Below are 23,055 nucleotides of genomic sequence, written 5' to 3' on the forward strand. Positions count from 1 at the left end.
CAGGAAGGATCCTGGTTACACAGCTCCACTTCTTTCTGATTTTAGTCAGAAATAATCTTTGTTTTTCACCACTTTTCTGACTTACTTCGACGTCTTCCACCTTCTGAGGTAAGGCTCTGTCATTTTTTGACAGTTTTGGGCATTTTTTAACACTCAAAATGCCTTCTCTTTTTGACTCCTGTCCTTCTTGTAGTAAAAAGAAGGCTAAAACAGACTCTCATGAGGTCTGCATCCTTTGTTTGCCTAAAGACCATGACCCTAAGACCTGTCCTCATTGCCAAACCCTGTCCAAGAGAACCTTGAAGGACAGAGAAAGGATTTGCCTGTATGGATTGGCAGAAAAATCTTCAAGAGGAAGGTCTCCGGTGAGGAAGGGTTCCAAGAGGTCTAGGGCTCATTCAAGAAGCAAGACTTCTCACCCTTCTACATCAGCGTCGGGCGCTGGCTCGCAGGCGAGAAGACATCGTCACTCAGGTACGTAGTCGACGTTGAAGACTTTTGACCCTCCGCCGTCATCAACCCGGCGCCGATCGGCGTCGAGGAACAGAAGCCATCGTCAACTCGGCGACGATCGGTGCTGAGGAGTATCAGCCCTCCGCCGTCGTCAAACCGGCGCTGATCGGCGTCGAGGAGTAGAAGCCCTCCGCCGTCGTCATCACGGCGTTCGGCGTCGAGAGCAGGTTCAGCACCTCCGTCGGCGCAAGTCCATCGACGTCGAGGGGTGAGAGTCCTCCGCCGTCAACCCGGCGACGATCGGCGTCGAGGATGGGAACTCCTCCGTCGTCGTCTCGACGACGGTTGGCGTAGAGGATAGACACCCCTCCGCCATCTTCTCGACGACCGTCGACGGCGAGGATAGACACCCCTCCGCCGTCGTCTCGACGACGTTCGGTGTCGAGTAAGAGAAGTCCGCCGCCGCCGTCACGACGACGTTCGATGTTGAGGAAGAGGAGCCCTCCGCCGACGTCTTCAAACCGACGTTCGACGTCGAGGCACAGAGACCCTTCACCTGGATCTGAAAAGCGGCGGTCGCTGTCGGATCGACGTTCAGCGTCAAGCAGAAGGGATTTCCAGGCGTCGTCAGCACCGACGTCGAGGAGTAAGGAACCATCGAGACCAGTCACATCAGACCGGAGATCGACTTCGAGGAGAAGGTCCTGTTCGAAGTCGAGGGGGCACGCCCGACGTCAAGGCCTACCTCAATGAGATCTATGGAAGGATCAGTGGTTCTGGTGACGGAATCAGCTTCGTGTCATTCTTCCTCTCACTCCTCAGGACAGCCTTCCACGAGATCAGCCTCTCCAGATGCCAGCAGACCTGCTCATCAGTCCCCATCACATCAAAGGGAGACTGCCTCTGCTGTGCACTATTCCCCGGGATGGCTTCTCCCCTGCATCACTGGAAAGATACTAGGTCGACACAGCGGATGCAAGAATATGCCAGTCCTATCCATAGGTCACCTTTGCAAAGATTGGTGCAGGAAGTGGACAGGTCGAGTTTCCTTAGACGTGGCGAACGCACGGGCAGATCCCGAGAACAAAGGCATGACAGATCACGTTCCCCCAGATGAGAGGAATGCACAGACAGATCGCGGGGACGAAGGCATAGTTTCCATCGCAGAAGTAGGAGGGCACCATCTACTTCTTCAACCCGCTCATCAAAGAGGGATTATTCTCCTACATTATCGGACAGTCTTCTCTCCAGGGTGTCTTCGATAGATGATATCAACACCTACCACGATGTGCTTCAGAGAGGGGCTCAGAAGCTCAACATCGAAATGTCCGTCCCTCAGGTGGCGACGACGGTGATCTTCGAGACTTTGCATCAGAAGGCGGCGTCTCGTCCATTGCTCCCCTTGGTTCCGGGGATTCTAGACCCTGTGATGGACACCTTACTGACGCCAGCTACGATCAAGGCGGTGCCGGCTTGAATCCAAAAGAAGGGCAAGCTGGCTTCTTCAGACCCCGTCTTCTTGAAGACAGATCCGCCTGCCAATTCAGTAATCATTGCGGCAGCAAGGAAGACTCATGCTGTCACTGCATCTTCATCGGTCCCCCCGATAAGGAAAGCAGGTCCCAGGACTCTTGGGTACGTAAGGTTTGCTACTCGGCGGCTTCAATCCTAAAGGTCTCCAGCTTTGTTAGGCTGCTATGACAGGGCCTTGTGGGACTCCTTGGACCGCTTCAAAGAGAAGCTACCAAAAGAGGATCAGAAGAACTTTGATGAGATCGTCACCGAGGGATCACTTGTTGCAAACCAAATGATCAGCACGGCAGCGAACGGTGCTGCGCTATCGGCCCATTCTTATGCTCATGGAGTCTGCGCCAGAAGATCCTCGTGGTTGAGGCTGACAGGTCTCAAGCCTGACGCGCAACAGAGAATACTAAATCTCCCATTTTCTGGCTCCTCTCTATTTGGCACTCATGCAGATGAGGAGCGGACATACACAACAGCTTCAACAACCAACCAACGCACACCATGACCGAACAACCACCCCCCACCACCACCCTCCACGCCTGGACCCCGATCAGCACCGAAGACACCATCCGCACGATGAACTCCATCCACTCCGGATCACCAACCGACCCCTGCCCCCACCACGTCTTCAACAAGGCCGACGCTGTCATCGCACCCCACCTGCGAGACATCATCAACACATCCTTCGACACCGCCACCTTCCCTGAGAGCTGGAAGCACGCCGAACTCAGCGCTCTACTCAAGAAACCAACAGCAGACCCCACCGACATCAAGAATTACCGCCCCATCTCGCTCCTCCCGTTTCCAGCCAAAGTCATTGAGAAGAACGTCAACAAGCAGATGGCCGCCTTCCTCGAGACGAACGGATCCCTCGACCCCTCACAGTCCGGCTTCCGAGCCAATCACAGCACCGAGACCGCCCTCATCGCCGCCACCGATGACATCCGAACCCTGATGGACAATGGAGAAACAGCGGCCCTCATCCTCCTAGACCTCTCCGCGGCCTTCGACACGGTCTGCCACCGCACCCTAGTGCAGCGCCTCGACAACGCCGGAATCCAGGGGAAGGCACTGGAATGGATCATCTCCTTCCTCGACGGAAGAACACAAAGAGTCCGCCTACCACCGTACAAGTCAGAGGCCACCGAAGTCATCTGCGGCGTCCCCCAAGGATCCTCTCTGAGCCCCACCCTCTTCAACGTCTACATGAGCCCCCTCGCGGCCATCGTACGCAAACACAACCTCAGCATAATCTCCTACGCCGACGACACCCAGCTGATCCTCTCCCTGACCAACAACCCCGCCGCCGCCAGAGCCAACCTGCACGAAGGGATGAAAGAGGTAGCCGAGTGGATGACGACCAGCCGCCTGAAACTGAACTCAGACAAGACGGAGGTCCTCATCCTGGGCTCCTCGCCCTCCGCCTGGGACGACTCCTGGTGGCCCCCCGCCCTGGGCACCGCACCCAAACCGACGGACCACGCACGCAACCTGGGCTTCATCCTGGACTCCTCCCTCTCCATGACCAGGCAAGTCAACAACGTCTCCTCGGCGTGCTTCAACATCCTACGCATGCTACGGAAGATCTTCTGGTGGATCCCCACCGAGACCAGGAAGACCGTCACCCAGGCCCTCGTCACCAGCCGGCTGGACTACGGCAACGCCCTCTACGCCGGGACCACCGCCAAGCTCCAGAAGAGACTCCAGCGGATCCAGAACGCCTCAGCCAGACTCATCCTCGACCTCCCACGAACCAGCCACATCTCCGGACATCTGAGAGACCTTCACTGGCTCCCCGTCAACAAAAGAATCACGTTCCGCCTCCTCACCCACGCACACAAAGCCCTACACGACCAAGGCCCGAGCTACCTCAACAGCCGAGTCAACTTCTACGCTCCCAAACGCCACCTCCGATCAGCCAACCACGCCCTCGCCGCCGTCCCCCGCATCCGAAGAGCGACATCAGGAGGAAGGTCCTTCTCCTACCTGGCCGCCAAGACCTGGAACTCCCTCCCGACCGACCTGCGCCTGACCCAAGACCACCTCTCCTTCAGGAAGAAGCTGAAGACCTGGCTGTTCGAGCAGTAGCGGCACCCCCCCCCCCAGCGCCTTGAGACCCTTCGGGTAGGTAGCGCGCTTTATAAGTGTCACTGATTGATTGATTGATTGAGATGGGCAGAATGAACGCAGAGCTTGACACCCTCAAGGCGGTCAGCTTGGAAAAGAAGAAAGAATTCAAACGTTGATACAGGCCCAACCAGCGCAAGGGATCCCAACAGAGGGTTCAAACCCCTCAATGGTCCCCGGGGAAAAACCAGGGCAAGTCTCAATATCAGGGCCGTAAATCGAACAGAAGTAGAGGTGGACACCAGCAACAGTCCTCTACCACGGCTAGAACAGGAGGAAAACCATGAGCAGTGGCTTCCTCTGGCGCCGTTGCCCACTCCAGTGGGAGGAAGTGCTTCACATCATCTGGCAGAGTGGTGCAGCATCACAAAAGATCATTGGGTGCTTAATATACTGTGCAATGGATACACACTACGTTTCCATGTGCTTCTAAAGGACATTCCTACAAAAAGATCTCGTCCTCACCAACTAAAGTTGCTCCTACAGGAGGTGAAAGCTCTACTTCAAAAGCAAGGCATAGAAGTGGTTCCTCCCTCCCAGCGAGGGAAGGGAGTCTACTCCAGGTACTTTCTTGTGCCCAAAAAAGATCAGGAGCACAAGCTCAGACCTATCCTGGATCTTCGCCTACTGAACAATGTCATGGTGAAGGAGAAGTTTCGCATGTTGGCCCTTCATCAAATATGTCCACATCTGCAAGTAGGAGATTGGAAATGTTCGGTGGACCTCCAAGATGCGTACTTCCACATGCCCATTGCTCTGCGTCATCGCAAGTATCTGCGGTTTGTGGTCGGACACAAACACTATCAGTTCAAAGTCTTACCCTTCGGGCTCAAGTCTGCCCCACGAGGCTTTACCAAGTGCATGGCAGTGGTGGCAGCCGCCCTTCACAGAAGAGGTCTGTTCGTCTACCCTTACTTGGTCGATTGGCTTCTCAAAGGGCCATCTCCTCGACAAGCAAGGAGCGACTTCCAAGTTTGTCTGCAGCAGTTACACGACCTTGGCCTTCATGTCAACTTGGAGAAGTCTGTGCAGCAGCCCACCCAGACGATCCACTATCTAGGATCTACTCTGGATACAAAAAAAGGAAGAGCGTTTCCTTCGGAGGAGAGACTTTCTTCAATGCAGCAGAAGTGCAGGATTCTGCTCCAGACAGAACACCCAGCAGTCCGGCAAGTTGCATCTCTGCTGGGGTCAATGGCCTCCTGCATATTTCTCATCCCCAACGCCAGGCTGAGAACCCGACCGTTGCAGCAAGATCTAGAAGACAAATGGGATCAAGCAACGGGTCGCTGGGAAGATCGGATCGTGCCTCCCAAGCAGCGAAGTCATCCATCAAGTGGTGGACTCTGCCTCAAAATCTGTTGGTGGGTGTCCCCTTTCACCAGCCAGTTCCAGTGCAATCGTAAGTAACGGATGCATCTCTGCAGGGATGGGGGGCACACATGGGGTGCCTTCAAATGCAGGGCCGGTGGTCCACAAAGGAACAGTCCAACCACATAAACATGTTGGAGCTCCGAGCAGTCCATCTTGCTCTGAAAGCTTTTCTACCTTCGATCAAGTCCAACTCAGTCCTGATCCAAACTGACAACACGACCACCATGTTTTATTAAACAAGCAGGGGGGTACACGCTCTCGCCCTCTCTCCCTGGAGTCTCAAGCGATATGGCACTGGCTACTAGCCCGAAACCTCTCCGTAGTAGCAGTGCACCTTCCAGGAGAGCAGAATGTCAAAGCAGGCGTGCTCAGTCGGCACTTCGAAGATCAGCCAGACTGGGTGCTACATGAAGAGGTAGTGGCAGATCTTTTCCATCGATGGGGTCGTCCATCAATAGATTTGTTTGCAGACGACAAAAACAAAAAATGCCACGACTTCGCATTCAGATTCCACCATCCAGGGACAAGGGGGAATGCCCTTTTGATGGATTGGTCAGGGACATTTGCCTACGCCTTTCCTCCTCTGCCTCTGATCCCGAAGGTGGTGTTCCAGCTCATCAGATCCAACATGAAAATGATTCTGATAGCTCCAGACTGGCCGCGGCAGTGGTGGTACCCGGACCTTCTTCAGTTGTCGGTGCTCCCACACAGGAGACTGCCTTGCAGAGGGGACCTACTGACCAAGTTGGACGGGAAGATTCTCCATCCCAGCCTTCCCTCACTGAACTTGGCAGCATGCCTCCTGAGGTCCTTCAATACGGACACTTGAAACTGCCACAAGATTGCATGCACATTTTGAAAGAGGCTAAGAGGCCCTCCACAAGAGCGTCATATGCGTTCAAGTGGAAGAGGTTCTTCCTTTGGTGTGTTGAAAATCACTTTGACCCTACGAAGGGGCAGAAGGATGTCATTCTTCCTTACCTTCTGTATCTAGCTAAAGCAGGTTTGAAATATGCTTCAATCAGGGTTCATTTGTCAGCCATTATGACGTACAGAAAGTCACCAAGCCAACCATCCTTTTTCCAAATGCAGGTGGTTAAGGACTTCTTACAGGGGTTGAAGAAAGTATATCCCCCTGTTCGAAACCTTTCTGTCCAAATTAAACCCTGCTGTCCAAATTAATGGGTCCTCCTTTTGAGTCCATTCACAAGGCATCTTTACAGCATCTGACGTGGAAGGCTGCTTTTCTGGGAGCAATAACATCAGCACGCAGAGTAAGTGAAATCCAAGCGCTGTGTGCAAAAGAGCCTTACACCGTTTTTCACCATAACAGAGTTGTATTAAGGGCTCACCCTTCTTTTCTGCCTAAGGTTGTGTCTGATTTTCATATTAATCAGTCAATCTCCCTGCCATCCTTTTTTCCAAACCCTGCGGAGAGGTCGCTGCATTCCTTGGACATCAAAAGAGTGCTTAAATTCTATCTAGAGGGTACAAAGGGCATAAGTAAAACGAATCAATTATTCTTGAATTATGGTGCCATGGGAACAGGCTTCCCAGCCTCTAAAAGATCCATTTCCAGATGGATCGTGTCCTGCATAAAATTGGCTTACCAGCTGGCTAAAAAAACGTTTTTGTTGTCTCCTAAAGCACACTCCAGTAGGGGGAAAGCGGCCACATGTGTTCCAATGTCAGAAATTTGCAAGGCTGCAACCTGGAGATCGGTTCACACCTTCACAAGGCATTACTGCCTAAAATCCGATTCCAGGGCTGATACTCAAGTGGGCCAAGCCTCCTTGAGGAATCTTTTTGGATAGTGTTCTATCTTTCCAGGCATGGTTATCTAAGCTGATTGGTTAATTTACCGTTATGTTCCTTTGCCCGCAGGGGGATGAGGTGAGGCTCGCTATTCTATTCTAGTGCTTATGACTATTGATGAGGATCCCCTGGAAGAGAAGGATTAGTTACTTACCTGTAATCCTAGTTCTCTTCCAGGGGTATCCTCATCAAAGTCATAAGGAACCCTCCCGCCTCCCCGGGCAAAGGATTCTTGTATTTTTAAAGGTATTGTCAACTCTTTGTGCCATGGCTTTTTGAGTCACCACAAAGAACAACTAACCTAACTGTCACCCATGAGGCATTATGGGAAGCTGAGGGTCATGAGTGTCTTAAAGGCACGCTGCCAGTTTATCTCAATGTTGCTTTGAGTTAGCTTTTCAGTCTTTTTAGACTGTGTTTTTGCAATGCAGCCTGGGAGCGGTCTATGCTTTCAGTCCTTTATGAGAGTTTTTTGCTGTCTGTTAAGCATTAAAACAGATTCAAAACATGTTTTATTGTTGTTTTTCCCTGTTTCTAATGCATGTTTTCATCATATAATGGGGAGTCCTTGCAGCATTATTCAGCTCTGGTGTGTATATGATTGTGTTTCCGGGGTCCCACGCCTGGGCGGGAATATTCTAGTGCCTATGACTTTGATGAGGATACCCCTGGAAGGGAACTAGGATTACAGGTAAGTAATTAATCCATATTTACCAAAACCCTCATTTGTTGTTTTTAATGTCTGGCTTCGCCAAGAATTTTTTATTTTATTAAAATTTGTATATCTAACACATACATATTTATGAGGGCTTTCAGGCCGTTCTCTTCATCCATTGGTTTGTTGTCTCATCTTTCACAGTTTTAGATGGAGCCTACTAGACAGTGCAGGCACTGTCTGGTGAAGGCATATTGTGACTTACCAAGAACATAGAGGTACTTGGAGCTTGCCCATTGCTTACCATTGGTTAGATTTGCTTATCAGTGTCATTTTCCGCCGCCTTATATGTGCTCCAGCTTGTCAATCTTGTTTCTCCCCTCCTTCATCCCCCTCCCTCCTATTCCTCTTTACAATCTAAATGATTGGCTGGCATTGTTACTTCCGTTGCTTGCGTTCCAAGTACAACTTTCTTGTGTTACACACTTAATAATAGTGCATGTGTATTTAACTGTCTCAGTCTCACTCGTGTACGTCTCTCACTCTGCATTGCCCTTTGTCGGCCACCTTCCTTCCTGTTGCGCCCACTCATGTGCTTCTCTCTATTCCCTCTCTGAGCCCTCCGTTTCCCCGTTTCTCCTGCTTGTTGCTTTCCTGTCCCTCCTTTCTCCCTTGCGTTTCTCATGTTGCTTCCACATTACCTCGTCTTACCCTTCTTGGTTTCGCCATTGCTTTTGCCCCACTAGGTTTAAAAATAAAATCTGTCATGTGTTTTCTTTGCTTTTTAGTTACCGATCCAACTTCAATCGGGTACTCAAAAGGAAAAAGAAGTGACTATGTACATTTTTCTGAGCATGCACGGGTGGTGTGCACGCCTGCGAAATTACATAAGTGGTCGAATCAAAGGATATATATATATATATATATATATATATATATATATATATATATATATATATATATATATTTTACTTTAGCACAGCTAATAGGTCACAAAGACAAGACTTTTGGCTTTGCCAAAACTTGTTTAATAAGCATTACTGTATGGAGCAACGCAGCCAAGCACAATATGGTAGGGCCCCGCTTCAGTCCTTTTTAGTGGGTCGCAGCCTACCAGACAGCAGAGCTGTCTGGTTTAAGCAGAGCTGTCTGGTTTAAGCAGAGCTGTCTGGTTTACTAAAGACATATTGTTGGGGACATTCAGAAAGCTGACCTAGGAATACATCCCCGCGCCCCCCCACCCCTCCTCTCCCCACTGCTAACATTTGACTTTGTGGGTTGTAGCTCACATTTTCTGTCTTTTTATTTGCTGATTTGCTGGCCTTAGGGCGTCCAGCTCTTCAGTTGCACAAACCTTGTTTACCTTACTCTTCCATAAACTCGCTTTCTGTAAACAAGCCTTTACATCTTGTTCTGTCACATTTGCTGTGCATTCAGAGGTCAAATGTCAGACTCTCTCTTCCGAGGGAGCTGCTTGTTGACTTTTCTTTCTCTGACTTCAAAGTGAGAGAATTCATGTGATAATGCTGCAGAATATCCATGTAAGGATGGTTTTTTCTAGCACAACAAAAAAACATTAACTGCGCTAATGTTTCAGAATACGTTTGAATGAAAACGAATGAAGCACTTTTTTAAAGTTCTGAAGTGTGGTAGAAACAAATATTTGAATACAATCAAAAGCCATCAATACACTAGGTTAAGATATTTGCACACAGTATCGTTTGTGTGCAGCAAAACTGTATTAAGAATGCAAGTTTCCCGGTAATAAATTCTTTACTGGGCGACCTAGAGAGCTTGCAACTTATCCAATTAGTCCATAACCCAACGCATAGGTCTTGGCGTACTCTGGACCCTTTTTTTTCAATATTCTGGAATTTTGCGGTTAAGTTACCTCTTTCTTTGAGCTGTTCGCATCATCTCAACATTCCCCTAATGCTCAACATGGTATTGGTATGCCACTATTCCACAACCACCTGGTCGTGCCAGTGGGCGAAAGTGACCACTGCAAGGTTTTGCCAAGCTTTTGAAAATATTTGCTTAACTTTAGATGAATGTATAAATAAGGCTATTGCTGACTGGATCAGAGGAGCTTTAGACCAGATTGCCCCCTTTGTCAAACGGATTTCCTGAAAGCAAAGCCCTTCTGCTTGTTGATTTAATTAAGATCTATTGGCTATGAAAAGGAACTGCAAGTGTCAGGAGCGCCTCTGACGTAAAACATATGATCCAGCGTTTAGAGCAGATTACCTAGCTGTTCTAAAGCACTACCATCATCACATCAAACTACCTCTGCAATACTTTTATGCAGTCAAAATTCAGTCAGCCTCTAACACCTTAAGAGAAGTTTACTCTATGGGTAATTCACTCACTTCACTCTCTCCATTTTCGTCTTCTTGCCATCTGTGGAGAGCTGTAATGATTTTGTCTTTCTTCTCTCAAAAAGTTAACATTTACGCTTCTTTTTCTGCTAAAGCCAGACATTCTTCTTTCTGGAGTGTGTGGTTTGACACGTCTGATGATAGCTCTAGGAATATAATGCCATTAGTCTGCTGATATGGCTGTGCTATGCTCCTCAGTGAACTTGTGATCTCCTGTAGACCCAGTATCTCCTTCTATTTTAGAACAAGGCTATGTGGTGGTTCAACCAGTTCTGTGTGACTTGGTAAAATGCTTGTTATCTTCAGGCTGTGTTTCCAGTGATGGAATCACACAGTAGGTTGTTCCTTTTCTAAAGAAACCCCTGCTTGACCTCTGAAACCTGAGAAATACCACCCAGTTTCTCTCTTACCTTTCTTTTCCAAGATCATTGAGAAACCTGTGAATAAGCAGCTCTCAAACAATATTGCACATACTGGCCTGCTTCATAGTGTTCAGTTGGGCTTTTGGCCATCTTACAGTACTGAATCCGTGTTACTGCTAGCTACAGAGTCGGTGCACCAGATCTTGGACTCTGGTGATTCTGTGGCAATCATTATGTTGGATCTCAGTACCGCTTTTGACACAGTATCCCATCATATTTTGTTAGACATATTGTGGAAAATCGTCATTGGCCTTGCCTGGCCTCTTTTTTGCAGGCTCGAACTTTTCAGGTTTCTCAATCTTTTATTCGAAGGTGTTTCCACTGCATCAACGAGTGCCTCAGGTGACCTCCCTTAGTCTCTTTTTAAAATGCATGTCCGCCCCCTGGCTGATGTCATAGAATGCTATGAATTTACCATTATTTCATATGCGGATGACACTCCGCTTATTGTCACTCTTTCCCAAAAAAGCTATAACAGCATTTCCCGACTGCCTTTCAGAAGTAGCCAGTTGGATGAATAATAACTGTTTCAAATAAAATGCTGTAAAGACAGTTACTGATTTTGGGCATCCAGACCAATATTTGGTCCAATGCGTGGTGTCATACTAGGTTAGGTCTGCTGCTCCTTCCCAAACCAAAAGTAAAAACTCCTGGTATTTGGCTGGATCAGAAGTTGTCTTTTGACAATCAAATCAACTCGCCAGGAAATGTTTTAAGCGGGAAACATCCTTAACAACGATAATTGTATAACGACTTACCTGAACAACGAAGCCGGAACCACGACTTTCATTAAGCACGACTTCCCTGAACCACGAGTCTCTCCACTACACTCCTCAGAATTAAGGGAACATTAGGGGTGGGGGTCTCCCCCCTCAAAAAAAGTTAGAAAAAAAAAGCTAATGGTATGCGTAGTAAAACAAAAAAAAGTAGATTTAGATCCGCTTATTTTTTACGAGTGGTTCACTCAAGAAGAATTGTAATTACAATAGTGCCATCTACTGGCAAAACACGAGATGTTAATGGTTTAGGAAGTCGTGTTAAAAAAAGGTAGTGGTTGAGAAAATCTCGTGGTTAGGCTTTCGTGGTTAAGGAAGCCGTGGTTTAGGAAGTAGTTGTTTAGACATACAACCGTTTTAGGCTATTGAAAATGTTAGGATTTCTGTCAGTATCAGCTCAGAAAACTGTAGTTCAAGTGATAATCCTCTCTAGACTCGACTACTGTCATGTCCCCTACCTTGGCCTTGCCAAATCACTACTCCGTAGACTTCAACGTGTTCAAAACTCTGCTGCACGCCTACTGTTAAACTGTTAAATCTCCCTAAACGTGCCTCCATTGGTACAGGTATCGGCATACTTCACTGGCTCCGGGTTAAGCAAGGAAATGTGTTTAAAGCTCTCTGCTATTGCTATAAGGCATTATCTAGCACTGGCCCATGTTATCTCTAGGCTTTGATTAAACCTTATGTCCCAGTTCGGAGCCTGAGACCATCTGAAGCTAAGTTAGCCATTGTCCCTAAATGTAAAAAAGTTAGAATCGGAAGCAGTTCCTTTAGTTACTTGGCACCAAAGATCTGAAACTTTGTCCCAAACTATTCGACCCGCTCCATCTGAAGCTTCTTTTAGGGAAACATTTAAAACCTGATTCCTTATTTCTGGCTTTAATCTTTGATATTTTTTGTGCACGCACTTCACGGGAACAAATTCTTGGCGCTGGGACACCTCATTTGAAGTAGCTATGTGCTTTATAAATTGCACTTATTAAATATTATTATTCTATCGGTGCACATGTAATTGTCATTTCAATTGAGAATGTCTGGTTTGTAATGTGCGCTACCCCACCGTGCCTACTCCACACAACGCCTCTCCACGTCACTTAATTATACGACAATCTATTTTACGACACAACACTCCACTCCACTGTATGACCCGCCACTCAACTCTTTACAGCTCCATACTAAGATACTCTGACATGCCTCGCCAGTCGACTCCACACCACTCCAATCTACGCCACTCAGTCAGGAGCATAGCATACCACTCCATTCTACTCCCCTCAACTCCGCTTACCCCACTCCATTACTCACTCCACAACATGCCACTCCATTGTACGCCCCTTCACTCCACTTTCCCTACTCCCCTCCAGTCTATCCCACTACACTCCAGTGTTCCTCATTCTGCTCCATCCTACTTCGCTACAATCTACCCACTCTACCACATGCACGCCAGTTTGCCCCTCCAATCTACCCCACCCCAATATACCCACCCTGCCCCATTATACCCTACCCCAATTTAAACCAATCTCCGCCACTCTAGCCCAATGTACCCCATTCTAGCCCAATGTACCCCATTCTAACCCAGTCTACCCCACTCCATTCTACAACACCCCATTTCAATCTATCCCAATCCATTCCACTACGATCTACCCCATTCCACCCTACCCCAATTCACCCCACCCCACCACACTCAATCTAACCCAATCGACCCCACCCCAGTCTACCCTACACCAGTCTACTGCACTCCACTCAAATCAGTGTTCCTCATTCTGCTCCATCCTACTTCGCTACCATCTACCCACTCTACCACATGCACGCCAGTTTGCCCCTCCAATCGACCCCACCCCAATATACCCACCCTGCCCCATTATACCCTACCCCAATTTAAACCAATCTACGCCACTCTAGCCCAATGTACCCCATTCTAGCCCAATGTACCCCATTCTAACCCAGTCTACCCCACTCCATTCCAATCTACAACACCCCATTTCAATCTATCCCAATCCATTCCACTACGATCTACCCCATTCCACCCTACCCCAATTCACCCCACCACACTCAATCTAACCCAATCGACCCCACCCCAGTCTACCCTACACCAGTCTACTGCACTCCACTCCAGTCTACTGCACTCCACTCAAATCTACCCCACTCTGCTTCAATCTACCCCAGTTGACTAAACTACTCAATTCAAATCCACCAAACTCAACTGTACCTCAATCCACACCACTCTACCCCACCCAAATCTACCCTACCCGAATCTACCCCACTCAACTCCATCCCACTCAACTCCATTCCACTCCACTCTACCCCAGTTCTATTTAACCCGCTCTATTCTAATTTAACCCACTCTATCCCAATGTATTCCGCCCTATTCCAATTGATCCTACCCATTCCAGTTGGGCCCAGTCTATTCCAATTTGGCCCACTCTATTCCAATTTGGCCCACTCTGTTCCAATTTGGCCCACTCTGTTCCAATTTGGCCCACTCTGTTCCAATTTGGCCCACTCTGTTCCAATTTGGCCCACTCTGTTCCAATTTGGCCCACTCTGTTCCAATTTGGCCCACTCTGTTCCAATTTGGCCCACTCTGTTCCAATTTGGCCCACTCTGTTCCAATTTGGCCCACTCTGTTCCAATTTGGCCCACTCTGTTCCAATGTGGCCCACTCTGTTCCAATGTGGCCCACTCTGTTCCAATGTAGCCCACTTGTTCCAATGTACACCACTTCACTTCAAACTCTACTGCAATCTGTCCAACTTATCACCTCTTCTAATCTACCTCACTCCAATCTACCTCACTCCACCGCAGTCAGCCTAACTCCAATCTACCAGTCTAACCCACCCCACTCCGCTCCAAGCTCACACACTTCAATCGACCCAGTCTACTCCACTCCATTCTAATCTACTCCACTGTATCAAATGTACCCCACTCCATTCCAATCTACCCCACTCAAATCTACTACACTCCACACATATCTACCCCACTCCACTCTAACACTCTCCACTCCATCCCAATGTACCCCACCGAAAACTACCTCACTCCAGTCTACCCAACTCCAGTCTTCCCCTATCTACTCCACTCCAGTCTACCTCATTCAAACCAATTTCCCCACTCTACCCCACTCCGCCCACCCCACTGCAATCTACCCACCCACTCTACCCCATCCCAATCCAACCCACTCCAGTCCACCCCACCCAGATCTACCCCAGTCCAAACTACCCCTCTCCAATCATCCCTCTTCAGTCTACCCCTCTTCAATTTCCCTGACTCCATTCCAATCTATCCTACTCTAATACACCCAATGTACCGCACTCCGCCCTAATCTCCCCACTACATTCCACACCTATCTACCCCACTCCACTTCACTCTTCCCCACTCCACTTCACTCTTCCCCACTCCACTTCACTCTTCACCACTCCACTTCACTCTTCCCCAATCTATCTCACTCCACTCCAGTATATCCAACTTTACTCCACCCCACTCTACCCTACTCCAGTTCACCCAATCTACCCCATTCCACTCTCCCCAATCTACTCCACTCCAATCACACACATGCCACCCAAATCTACCCCACTCCTGTCCAATCTAACCCACTCAACCCATCTCACTACAATCAAGCCCAACCCTACCCCACTCCACCCCAAACTTCCCTACTCCAGTCTGCCCCATTCAATCCGCCCCACTCCAATCTACCCCACTGCAATCTATCCAACCCTAACGCAATCTACTCCACTCAATCTACCTATCCCAATCCACACCACACCACTCTATCCAACTTCACACCAATCTACCCACTACAAACTACCCCACCCCACTCTACCCCCTCCACACCAGTTTACCCAACCCCACTCCTCTCCAATCTTCCCCTCTCCACCCTACTCCGTTCCAGTCTACCTTAATCCACTGCACCCACTCTTCCCCAATTTTCCTCACTACAATCTATACCACTCTACTCTTATCTACCCCTCTCCACCCCTATCTACTCCACTTAACCCCAATCTACCCCAATGTATTCTACCCCACTCACATCTACCTCACTCACATCTATCCCAATCTACTCAACTTTACCCTATCTACCCCCACTCTACCCCACCGTAATCTACCCCACCCCATCTCAATCTACCCCACTCCGAACTACCCCAATCTACCCCCACTCCATTCCACCCTACTATATTCCACCCAGTAAACCCCACTCCACTGTACTCCACTCTACCCCATCCCACCTCACACTTCCCTTATCTACCCCAATATATTCCACTACACTTTGATCTACCCATTCTAATCTACCCCATAGGCGAGACCTGTTGGTTTTGCCAATGCTTCTTCGTTTTGTGAAGACAACATCCGTTAAAAGGTGCTGCGAGAGTGGTTCAAAGTAAGGAAGCTGTGGGAGCTACTATTAGAAAAGAAGAAAGTGTTACTTTCCTTTGGCAGCAACCTTGGTGGCTTATTTGATAGCTGCCACAGATTCCTTGTTGTACTGATACTACTTGATAATAGTTATTTTTAGTACTGTCCTTCATGCCCTGTGCCTCCATTGTGGCATGGGAAATAGGCAAACCGGACCTCACTGGTGCATGAGGTCCTGTTATTAGAGTCTCTGGCCTCCCTTTCTGTGAATTCTCAAGACGCCATGAGTTACAGTGAGAAGCACTACCTAGTGCCAGTGCTGGACATGGAATGAATATTGGTTCAGTTCCAGTCTGGGTAAAGGTTCAAAGTAATGAATATGCAGGAGATGACGGAAAGAAACTTAACTGAAGGTAAGCAACATGTTACTCTTCATCTTGGTCATCTTTAGTCTCTAATTCATGAGCAACTAATCCCCCCAGACCCCCTTGAAAATCAGCAGAAGCTTTGCTGTAAACTGAAGTTGTTTCCATACCTGAAATACACAGATCTGCCACCTAAATGTTTTTATGTGCATCCTGTGTGCATGACTCATATTGAGTGAATTCATGAGGAGCACAAGTACTACTCTATTAGGGATGATTTATTTGACCTATGCATAAAATATTGACTGCACTGGGTGATGCAGCTGAATTTTAAAATAGGGCCATTATGTCTTTTGTTACAAAATAACAATGCATTACCCCATAAAAGATTCTGCCTTTAAGAAAAAAACTATTTTTGTTATGGTTTTTTTCTGGCTAGGAAACACAATATGGCTGTTGCTTAAGTCATGAAATAGCAACAGCAATAAAATGTTTAAAGGCTATGTATTGAAACATATTAAGTGTAAATGCTACAATGTTTCTGTGAACCCTGTGTGTGTGTATCTATATTCTCTGCCATAACGAGTGGTACTCGTTCTGCAGAAATCAAATCCTATGAATAAGGTAGACTCCCCTCATCACGTTTGTAATGACCAAGTCTCTAGCTGTCAAAATTCCATTAATTTAATGTACTTGCTCCTTTAAATTAAACCCCGCATTTTATTCATTATCGAACCGGATCAAAATAGAGGGAATCCACTAGTTGGTTGAGATGTTTTTCTTGAGCCTTCCAAAGAGGAAATCCTTCCTATTTGCTAAAAGAACTCTCACTCATTAGAAATACGTAGTGGCATGCTTCACCAACGATCCCTTGCTCAGACACCTATTGTGTTGGGGTGGGCTCAACCTTAAAATGAAGGCAGCTCTGATCTAGAGGTGTGAGTAGTGGGATCTAAAAACATCAGGATTAAAATCGCTTTGAGTGCCCTTTCCTCAATTTAATGTATTGGAAGGTCCCTGGGCAAGACTAGAAACATGACTGATGCTAGTAGGGACAATTAGTGATCCTCTGAATCACAATCTGGGTCTACTTGTTTAATCCCTATTGGCTCTCATGGCTTTCTTCAGGACCATCAACACCAGACCCCTATAATTTATTCTTGGGCATTTCCTCTTATATGCTACCACTAGGGAAAGTTTCCCTGTTTCATTAGCTACAGCGTACTTGATAAACACATGGTTAGACAGGCCACATGTACACACCAAAAGGGTTCATTGTCCTTTTCATAATCTAATCCTTGGGCATCCTGCGTCCCATAGGGTATTTAGAGGCGGACATACCCTGGAGTCACATACTCATCAATAGATAGCACCCCATTCTGAGCACATTTCATCCTTCAATTTCTTGTATGTTCTTTACCACCTGATCAAAAGCAGTTTTGTATTCTGGTTTGTCATTCACGTTTTACATATTGTTTAATATCGCAACAGCACAGTTTGTTAACTTTGCTGTTTATGTACAATGGAAAATATATATTGCCATTCCTGGATTTGTTGACTATTTCGGTATAAAGGAATTTGCTGCGTCTTAAGGATTGAGATGGTGATGAATTACAACAATGTGTTTACAAGCAGCACCCACAATAGTCATCATTCACCAAACATTACAATGATGAACCCAGCTAGTAGATGGCGGATTGATGCTCAACATTTGAATGCAATGTAATATAGATGTCAAGTAGACAAACGTTTGCTGCAAGTAAGTAGATTGCTTCTTCTAATACAGTTATGCATCTGTAGGCAAACCAAATCTTGTTTACATGAAGACTAATAAATGCTCTGTTTTGTCTGAAAAATGTTGTCACGCATAACAAAGGGCCTGCAACAATAGGACTGGCAAACCAGTAATACAGTTGCTAATAACCGGCATGCACAGCCAATTTTAGTGGTTAATGTGTTGTTTTTTATTCAACAGCATTACCCTTGCTTCTTCGTAATTGTTGACCTCCACTGATTGTATTGGTGTATCAGGAAAGAAATCTAAAATAAAGTCAGAATAATGTACCAATCATTGGATAACTTTTAGCAGTGAAATAGCTTAAACATTTAAATGATTTAATACGAGGAATGTTTGAGTGGATAGCTCTCCACTTTCAATGTAAAATACAGATGTTCACTTTTTGTAAATCAAAATAGGCTTTTTCTATTAGTAATAAAAGTGAGTTGGATTATGGATCATACTACAGTAATGGAGTGAAATTCTGGTGACTAAATCTTGATGCTGTTTGAAAAAGGTTGTTTTTGTTGCCATCTAGATATTTGACTTTCCCATGAAGAAACTGAAAAACCGCCCATCCACCTGTCTTGAGAACTTTAGCATTTCTGCCATTCTTGAAACCTTACTCCTTTTTACACCCCGTTCCCTTTCTCTCTCCTCCAATTTCTGCCTTATTCCATTTTAGTAATTATGTTGCTTTAAAGAAATGTTCCGTTCCATCAAAGGTTGTCTATTCCTTTCTAACTGGCTCTCCTTTTTGTCTATGTTTATTTCTTTCGAGTAGGATCTTCAGTCCCAGGGGTCCCACCCCATGAGCCTGTACGAGTCGTGCACATGGAAGTCCACCGAGCATTTACTCCCACCAGGGGATGCTGGGCGTAGGCGGCAAGATGGCTCCCATGACATGGCATCACACCATAGAGTTGACAGAGCTGCATCTCAGGTCAGAACCATTTTGGGCATTTCTTTTCTCTTTTCCTAGGGTTGAGCATCCCTGATTCTTTTTGTAAAGCGCTCTGATATCCTTCGGGATCTTGTTTGCGCTATATAAAACTTTATAAATAAATAAATAAGCTAATTTATATGTAGAAGTTGTCAAATTGCTAAGAGAGTTGAACTATCTAGATTATTCCAAAATGTTGTTCCAACCGGGTTCTAGATTTTTTCTACTCAATTTACTGCATCCAACAAAATATTCCAGATTAAGGCAGGTCTCACAGTATTATCAAATGGCAAAGCCTGCAGTGCATCTATTTAGCTTGAGTCAGTTGAAGTTTCCATATTTTTGTATTTACAAGTGATAGTCTTCTTGTAGCAATAGTTGTTTCTTATACTAATCAATGATCAATTCTTTTCTGCTGTGAGGACTTGACCTTGTTGGTTGGGATGACCTTGTTGGTTGGGATTTCGTTTTTAAGGCCTATGCCAGAGAAGAAGGAATTGCATTTTCATTCTTCCTCGTGAGTCACTGTAACAGTATTAGTGAGATTACTTCCTCTTTGAACCTGGTGCATAGTAGAATTGTACGTTCCTGGGATAAACCTGAGAACATTTAAACCATAGAAATTCTGACAATCACACACAAGATTCCAAATGCTACTTATAATTATCAGCGTCTTGTAATTAGTTATTTCTTTGTTTTTAATGGCTTTGTCTTTCATATTTGACCCCTAGTTGGCACAGTTTTTTAAAATATAATGGTTCCATGTATACTACATGCTGCCTCTGTGGGTTGTAGGATAGGAGAATGAAAAAGTTGCCTGTGCTTTCTTGCATTTTGACCAATATTATGAAGGTGTTAGAAAGAGCAAGGTTATTAATCACAAAATATTACAGAGGCAACGTGTACCAATCTCTTTATCACTGTGAGCTCTCCTGGTTGGTTGTGATAGGCAGGTGTACAGGAAAGGAATTTCGGAGAATAAAAAGCAGGAAAAGTGATGAGTAAAGAATTAGAGTTTGAGACTGGGCTAGGATCGAGATCAGGGTGTGCCATTGAGCGGAAGCCATTGCTTGCAATTGCTCATAAATGGGGTTGGGCCATAGTTTGAGCTCTTTGGAGTTAATCTAATTCTTAGCAAACTGACTGTTAACGAACAGTCCATATTCTTCACAAAAAGAATATTGCAGTATATATTTTAGCCACAGACTTCACGAAACTGACTTCCTTATTCTTCGTCACAGGATCAAATCTACAGATCCAGATTTTTGATGTTTTGTTTCTACTTATTCTTTCAACATGGTTTTCAACAGTAACAATTACAGTCTAGTAAATCTATAAAGCAAAGGTCATCCATGTGTTGAATCTAAGGTCAAGGGACAATCGATATTTGCCCGGCGGTATCGCCTCTTTGACCCACAAATTATTAATCAATGAAGAGGCAGGCGCTGGAGACGGGAAGGCAAGAAACAAGGTTTATTTTCTCCGGAGGAGAACACAACAATTCAGACAGCAGGTATCGTCATGAGGTGCTCTACCCGCATCTCTGAGGCCTGGCCTCTTATACACAAGTTTATTACTTTATTACATATTACATATTCATGGCAATGCTTTGATGTACGGAAAGACATTCTCGGAACCCCCGCTCCAAGCCCGTTCCCACACACATATACAGCAGAAGTCCCACCCCGGTCACAACAGGTGATGATTATCGCGCAGCTGGACATTCCGCCGATTCATGGAACGTGGGGGTTTGATCGGATCTCTTAGGGTGGGGGCTTTGATCGATTCGGGGGTCCTTTGAGGAGGGAAGCTTTCTACTGTACGGGGAGGGGCAATAAACAGTATCGGCAGGGCTAGGTGTCGGCCTGGGAACGGGGAGGACAAACGGGCACACAGGAAAAGGGGGTTTGCATCAAAAGGGCCTGGGACCATGAAAGGAATGAAGGGAGGTGTCGTGCTGGGAACAGGATGGGGTTCTGAGGCAACGCTGCGCTGAAGAGGGGTTTATGACCCAAGGCATGTGTGAGCGGGGGTTGGTCAGGGTGCGGGCTCTGTGAGGGAGGAGGGCTATGCCGGGGGTCAGTGGCATGAAAAAAGGGTTGTTCTGATCGAGGGTGCGCACGACAAAAAGTGTGGCCTCAGGGGAAGAGGCAAGATGGCGCAGATAATGTTTACCAAACCGTACTAATTTTCCACAGTCCTCCCTTTAACATATCCAAGACATCTTGCTGGCCTATTTCCAATTCATGTCGACTGTGGTGATCCTCGGAAAAGAAGTAGGTACCCAGGTGAAGGAGTTATATACATTACATTTTGAAATCTTTCATCTTAGGAGGCGGGTCTATCGATAAAAACTCGTTTGCAGGAGAGTCGTAGTAATGTGATAATAGACAAAAATGATTCTGTAGTGAGAGCATTGAGTACATTTCATAGTTGCTTATAGTCGTTTGGAATGTGAATTGATAGGTCATTAAATATGTGAGTTCTGTTCATGTTACAATGGTGGAGCATAATTAATACAATGGTGGCTGGGAGAGAAATGAGACGTAGCAGAAACGATGATTGAGGGAGTCAATGTTCGAAGTTAATGAGTTCTCAGCATTCTTTGTCGTTTTTTGTTGGCGCTGTGGAGCACCGGCGGTGGAGCCAAGGGTCCAGCTCTATTCGAGGTCCCGCGTTGCAGGGCACGACCTTTTCCTCGCGTTTCTGGTCAAAAAGGTCCTTTTCGCCCTGTGTCCTTTGAGTTGATTGTCAAAAAGGTTCAGATGGAAGAAATGTGCGTGTGAGCAGTCCTTTAGGGTAGGTCGGAGAAAAAGGGGGATGGAGCAGGGCCAGATCGGGAACAGACTAGGGGGACGGAAAAACTTCAGATAGGCGGGCTCATGACCGAGTTTTGAGAGCGGGGACTTTTCGGCATACATTAGACATCGAGCAGGGGCATCAGGTCAGCCCTTTCCTCTTATCTTGTCGAAAACAGTGCCTCGTCCTGCAGCTCCTTACTGTCGCGGTCTCGCCTGGCCAATGTTGCAGATGTTCCATAGTCTGTAGTCAGGCCACGTGCTCCCACATCCGGTCCTTCTTTCCTCCGACAGTCGTACCCTTAAATGAGTTTGAAAAGACAGTCTTTAGAGAATTGGCAGAGGAAGGTAATCACATAAGTCTATTTCTCTCCCAGCTCCAGGTAAATGAGAACGCAATGGTGTTTTCTGCCTGGTCATGGTACGTGATCTGGTGCCTTTTATTGCATTACAGTTACGTCAGCTCTTCTGACGGAGACCCACCTTCCTAGTACGAGCCTTACAAAGCTATACCGTTCTCCTGGGCTATATATCAAAAAACGCAATGTGCTATCACCATGGTCTGATAGGTATCTTTCTGAGAGATGAACATAGGCTAAACATTTTTCATTCTATTAATGCATCCTGCCTTTCAGCTAAACATTTTACTTTCAACAGGGTTCATTGCAACGATTTCTTCACTTTGGTCTAATCTTAATTTTGCAAACATCGTCCTAGTTCCTACATAGCCTCCTACAACCTGACTACTTAATTAAAAAAAAAACCGGGGTCTTGTGGAAAACAACTAGGGACATAGAAAAGCTGTGGTAAGGGCGTAAATCGACCCATCTCTTACGACCGGGGGTGAGGGGCAGTTTAAATCTCCCGTCGGGGGGCAGTTGATACGAAACTGGGGGTGTTCTGGGAAGATGGGGATGTTTCGATCACCTTTACTGTTTGGGTATTGCGACAATTCGGGACGGGGAAGGTCGCGTTATCTGAGGCATCTTTTTATAACACAGGAGCCGCTGACATGTAGTTTCCTTATTTCGGGTCAGATTAGGGAACCTCAGTCGTCTTACCTGTCCTTTCCCTCTTGGCCAAATCTCGGTTTCATCAATTTAGCAGAAAGGAGAGGTAGTGACACGGCGTCAGGGTGATTTTTTTCTTAGGACAAATTTTGAGCAAATACTCGTGGTATTTGGGGCCAATTGGTGGGGCACTAGGGGTGGCGGTTTGCCAATTTAGGTGCTTAGTCGTTCGGAAGAGCGAGAGAGAGAGAGAGAGAGAGAGAGAGAGAGAGAGAGAGAGATGTGCAACAA

General features: G+C 46.6%; 1 protein-coding gene across 22 annotated transcripts in view; it reads left to right on the plus strand.

Annotated features, from left to right (window-relative positions):
* ANKS1A (ankyrin repeat and sterile alpha motif domain containing 1A) overlaps window positions 1-23,055 on the plus strand; it is a 1,080,152-nt gene that overhangs the window by 889,569 nt on the left and 167,528 nt on the right. For all 22 annotated transcript variants that reach the window (XM_078644289.1, XM_078644292.1, XM_078644288.1 and 19 more), the window contains one exon: window positions 18,798-18,956. In XM_078644289.1, coding sequence (XP_078500415.1) covers window positions 18,798-18,956 — 159 coding nt within the window. The remainder of the gene's footprint in view (window positions 1-18,797; window positions 18,957-23,055) is intronic.

This window comes from Lissotriton helveticus, chromosome 5_1 (assembly GCF_964261635.1).
Source record: "Lissotriton helveticus chromosome 5_1, aLisHel1.1, whole genome shotgun sequence".
Taxonomy (NCBI): domain Eukaryota; kingdom Metazoa; phylum Chordata; class Amphibia; order Caudata; family Salamandridae; genus Lissotriton; species Lissotriton helveticus.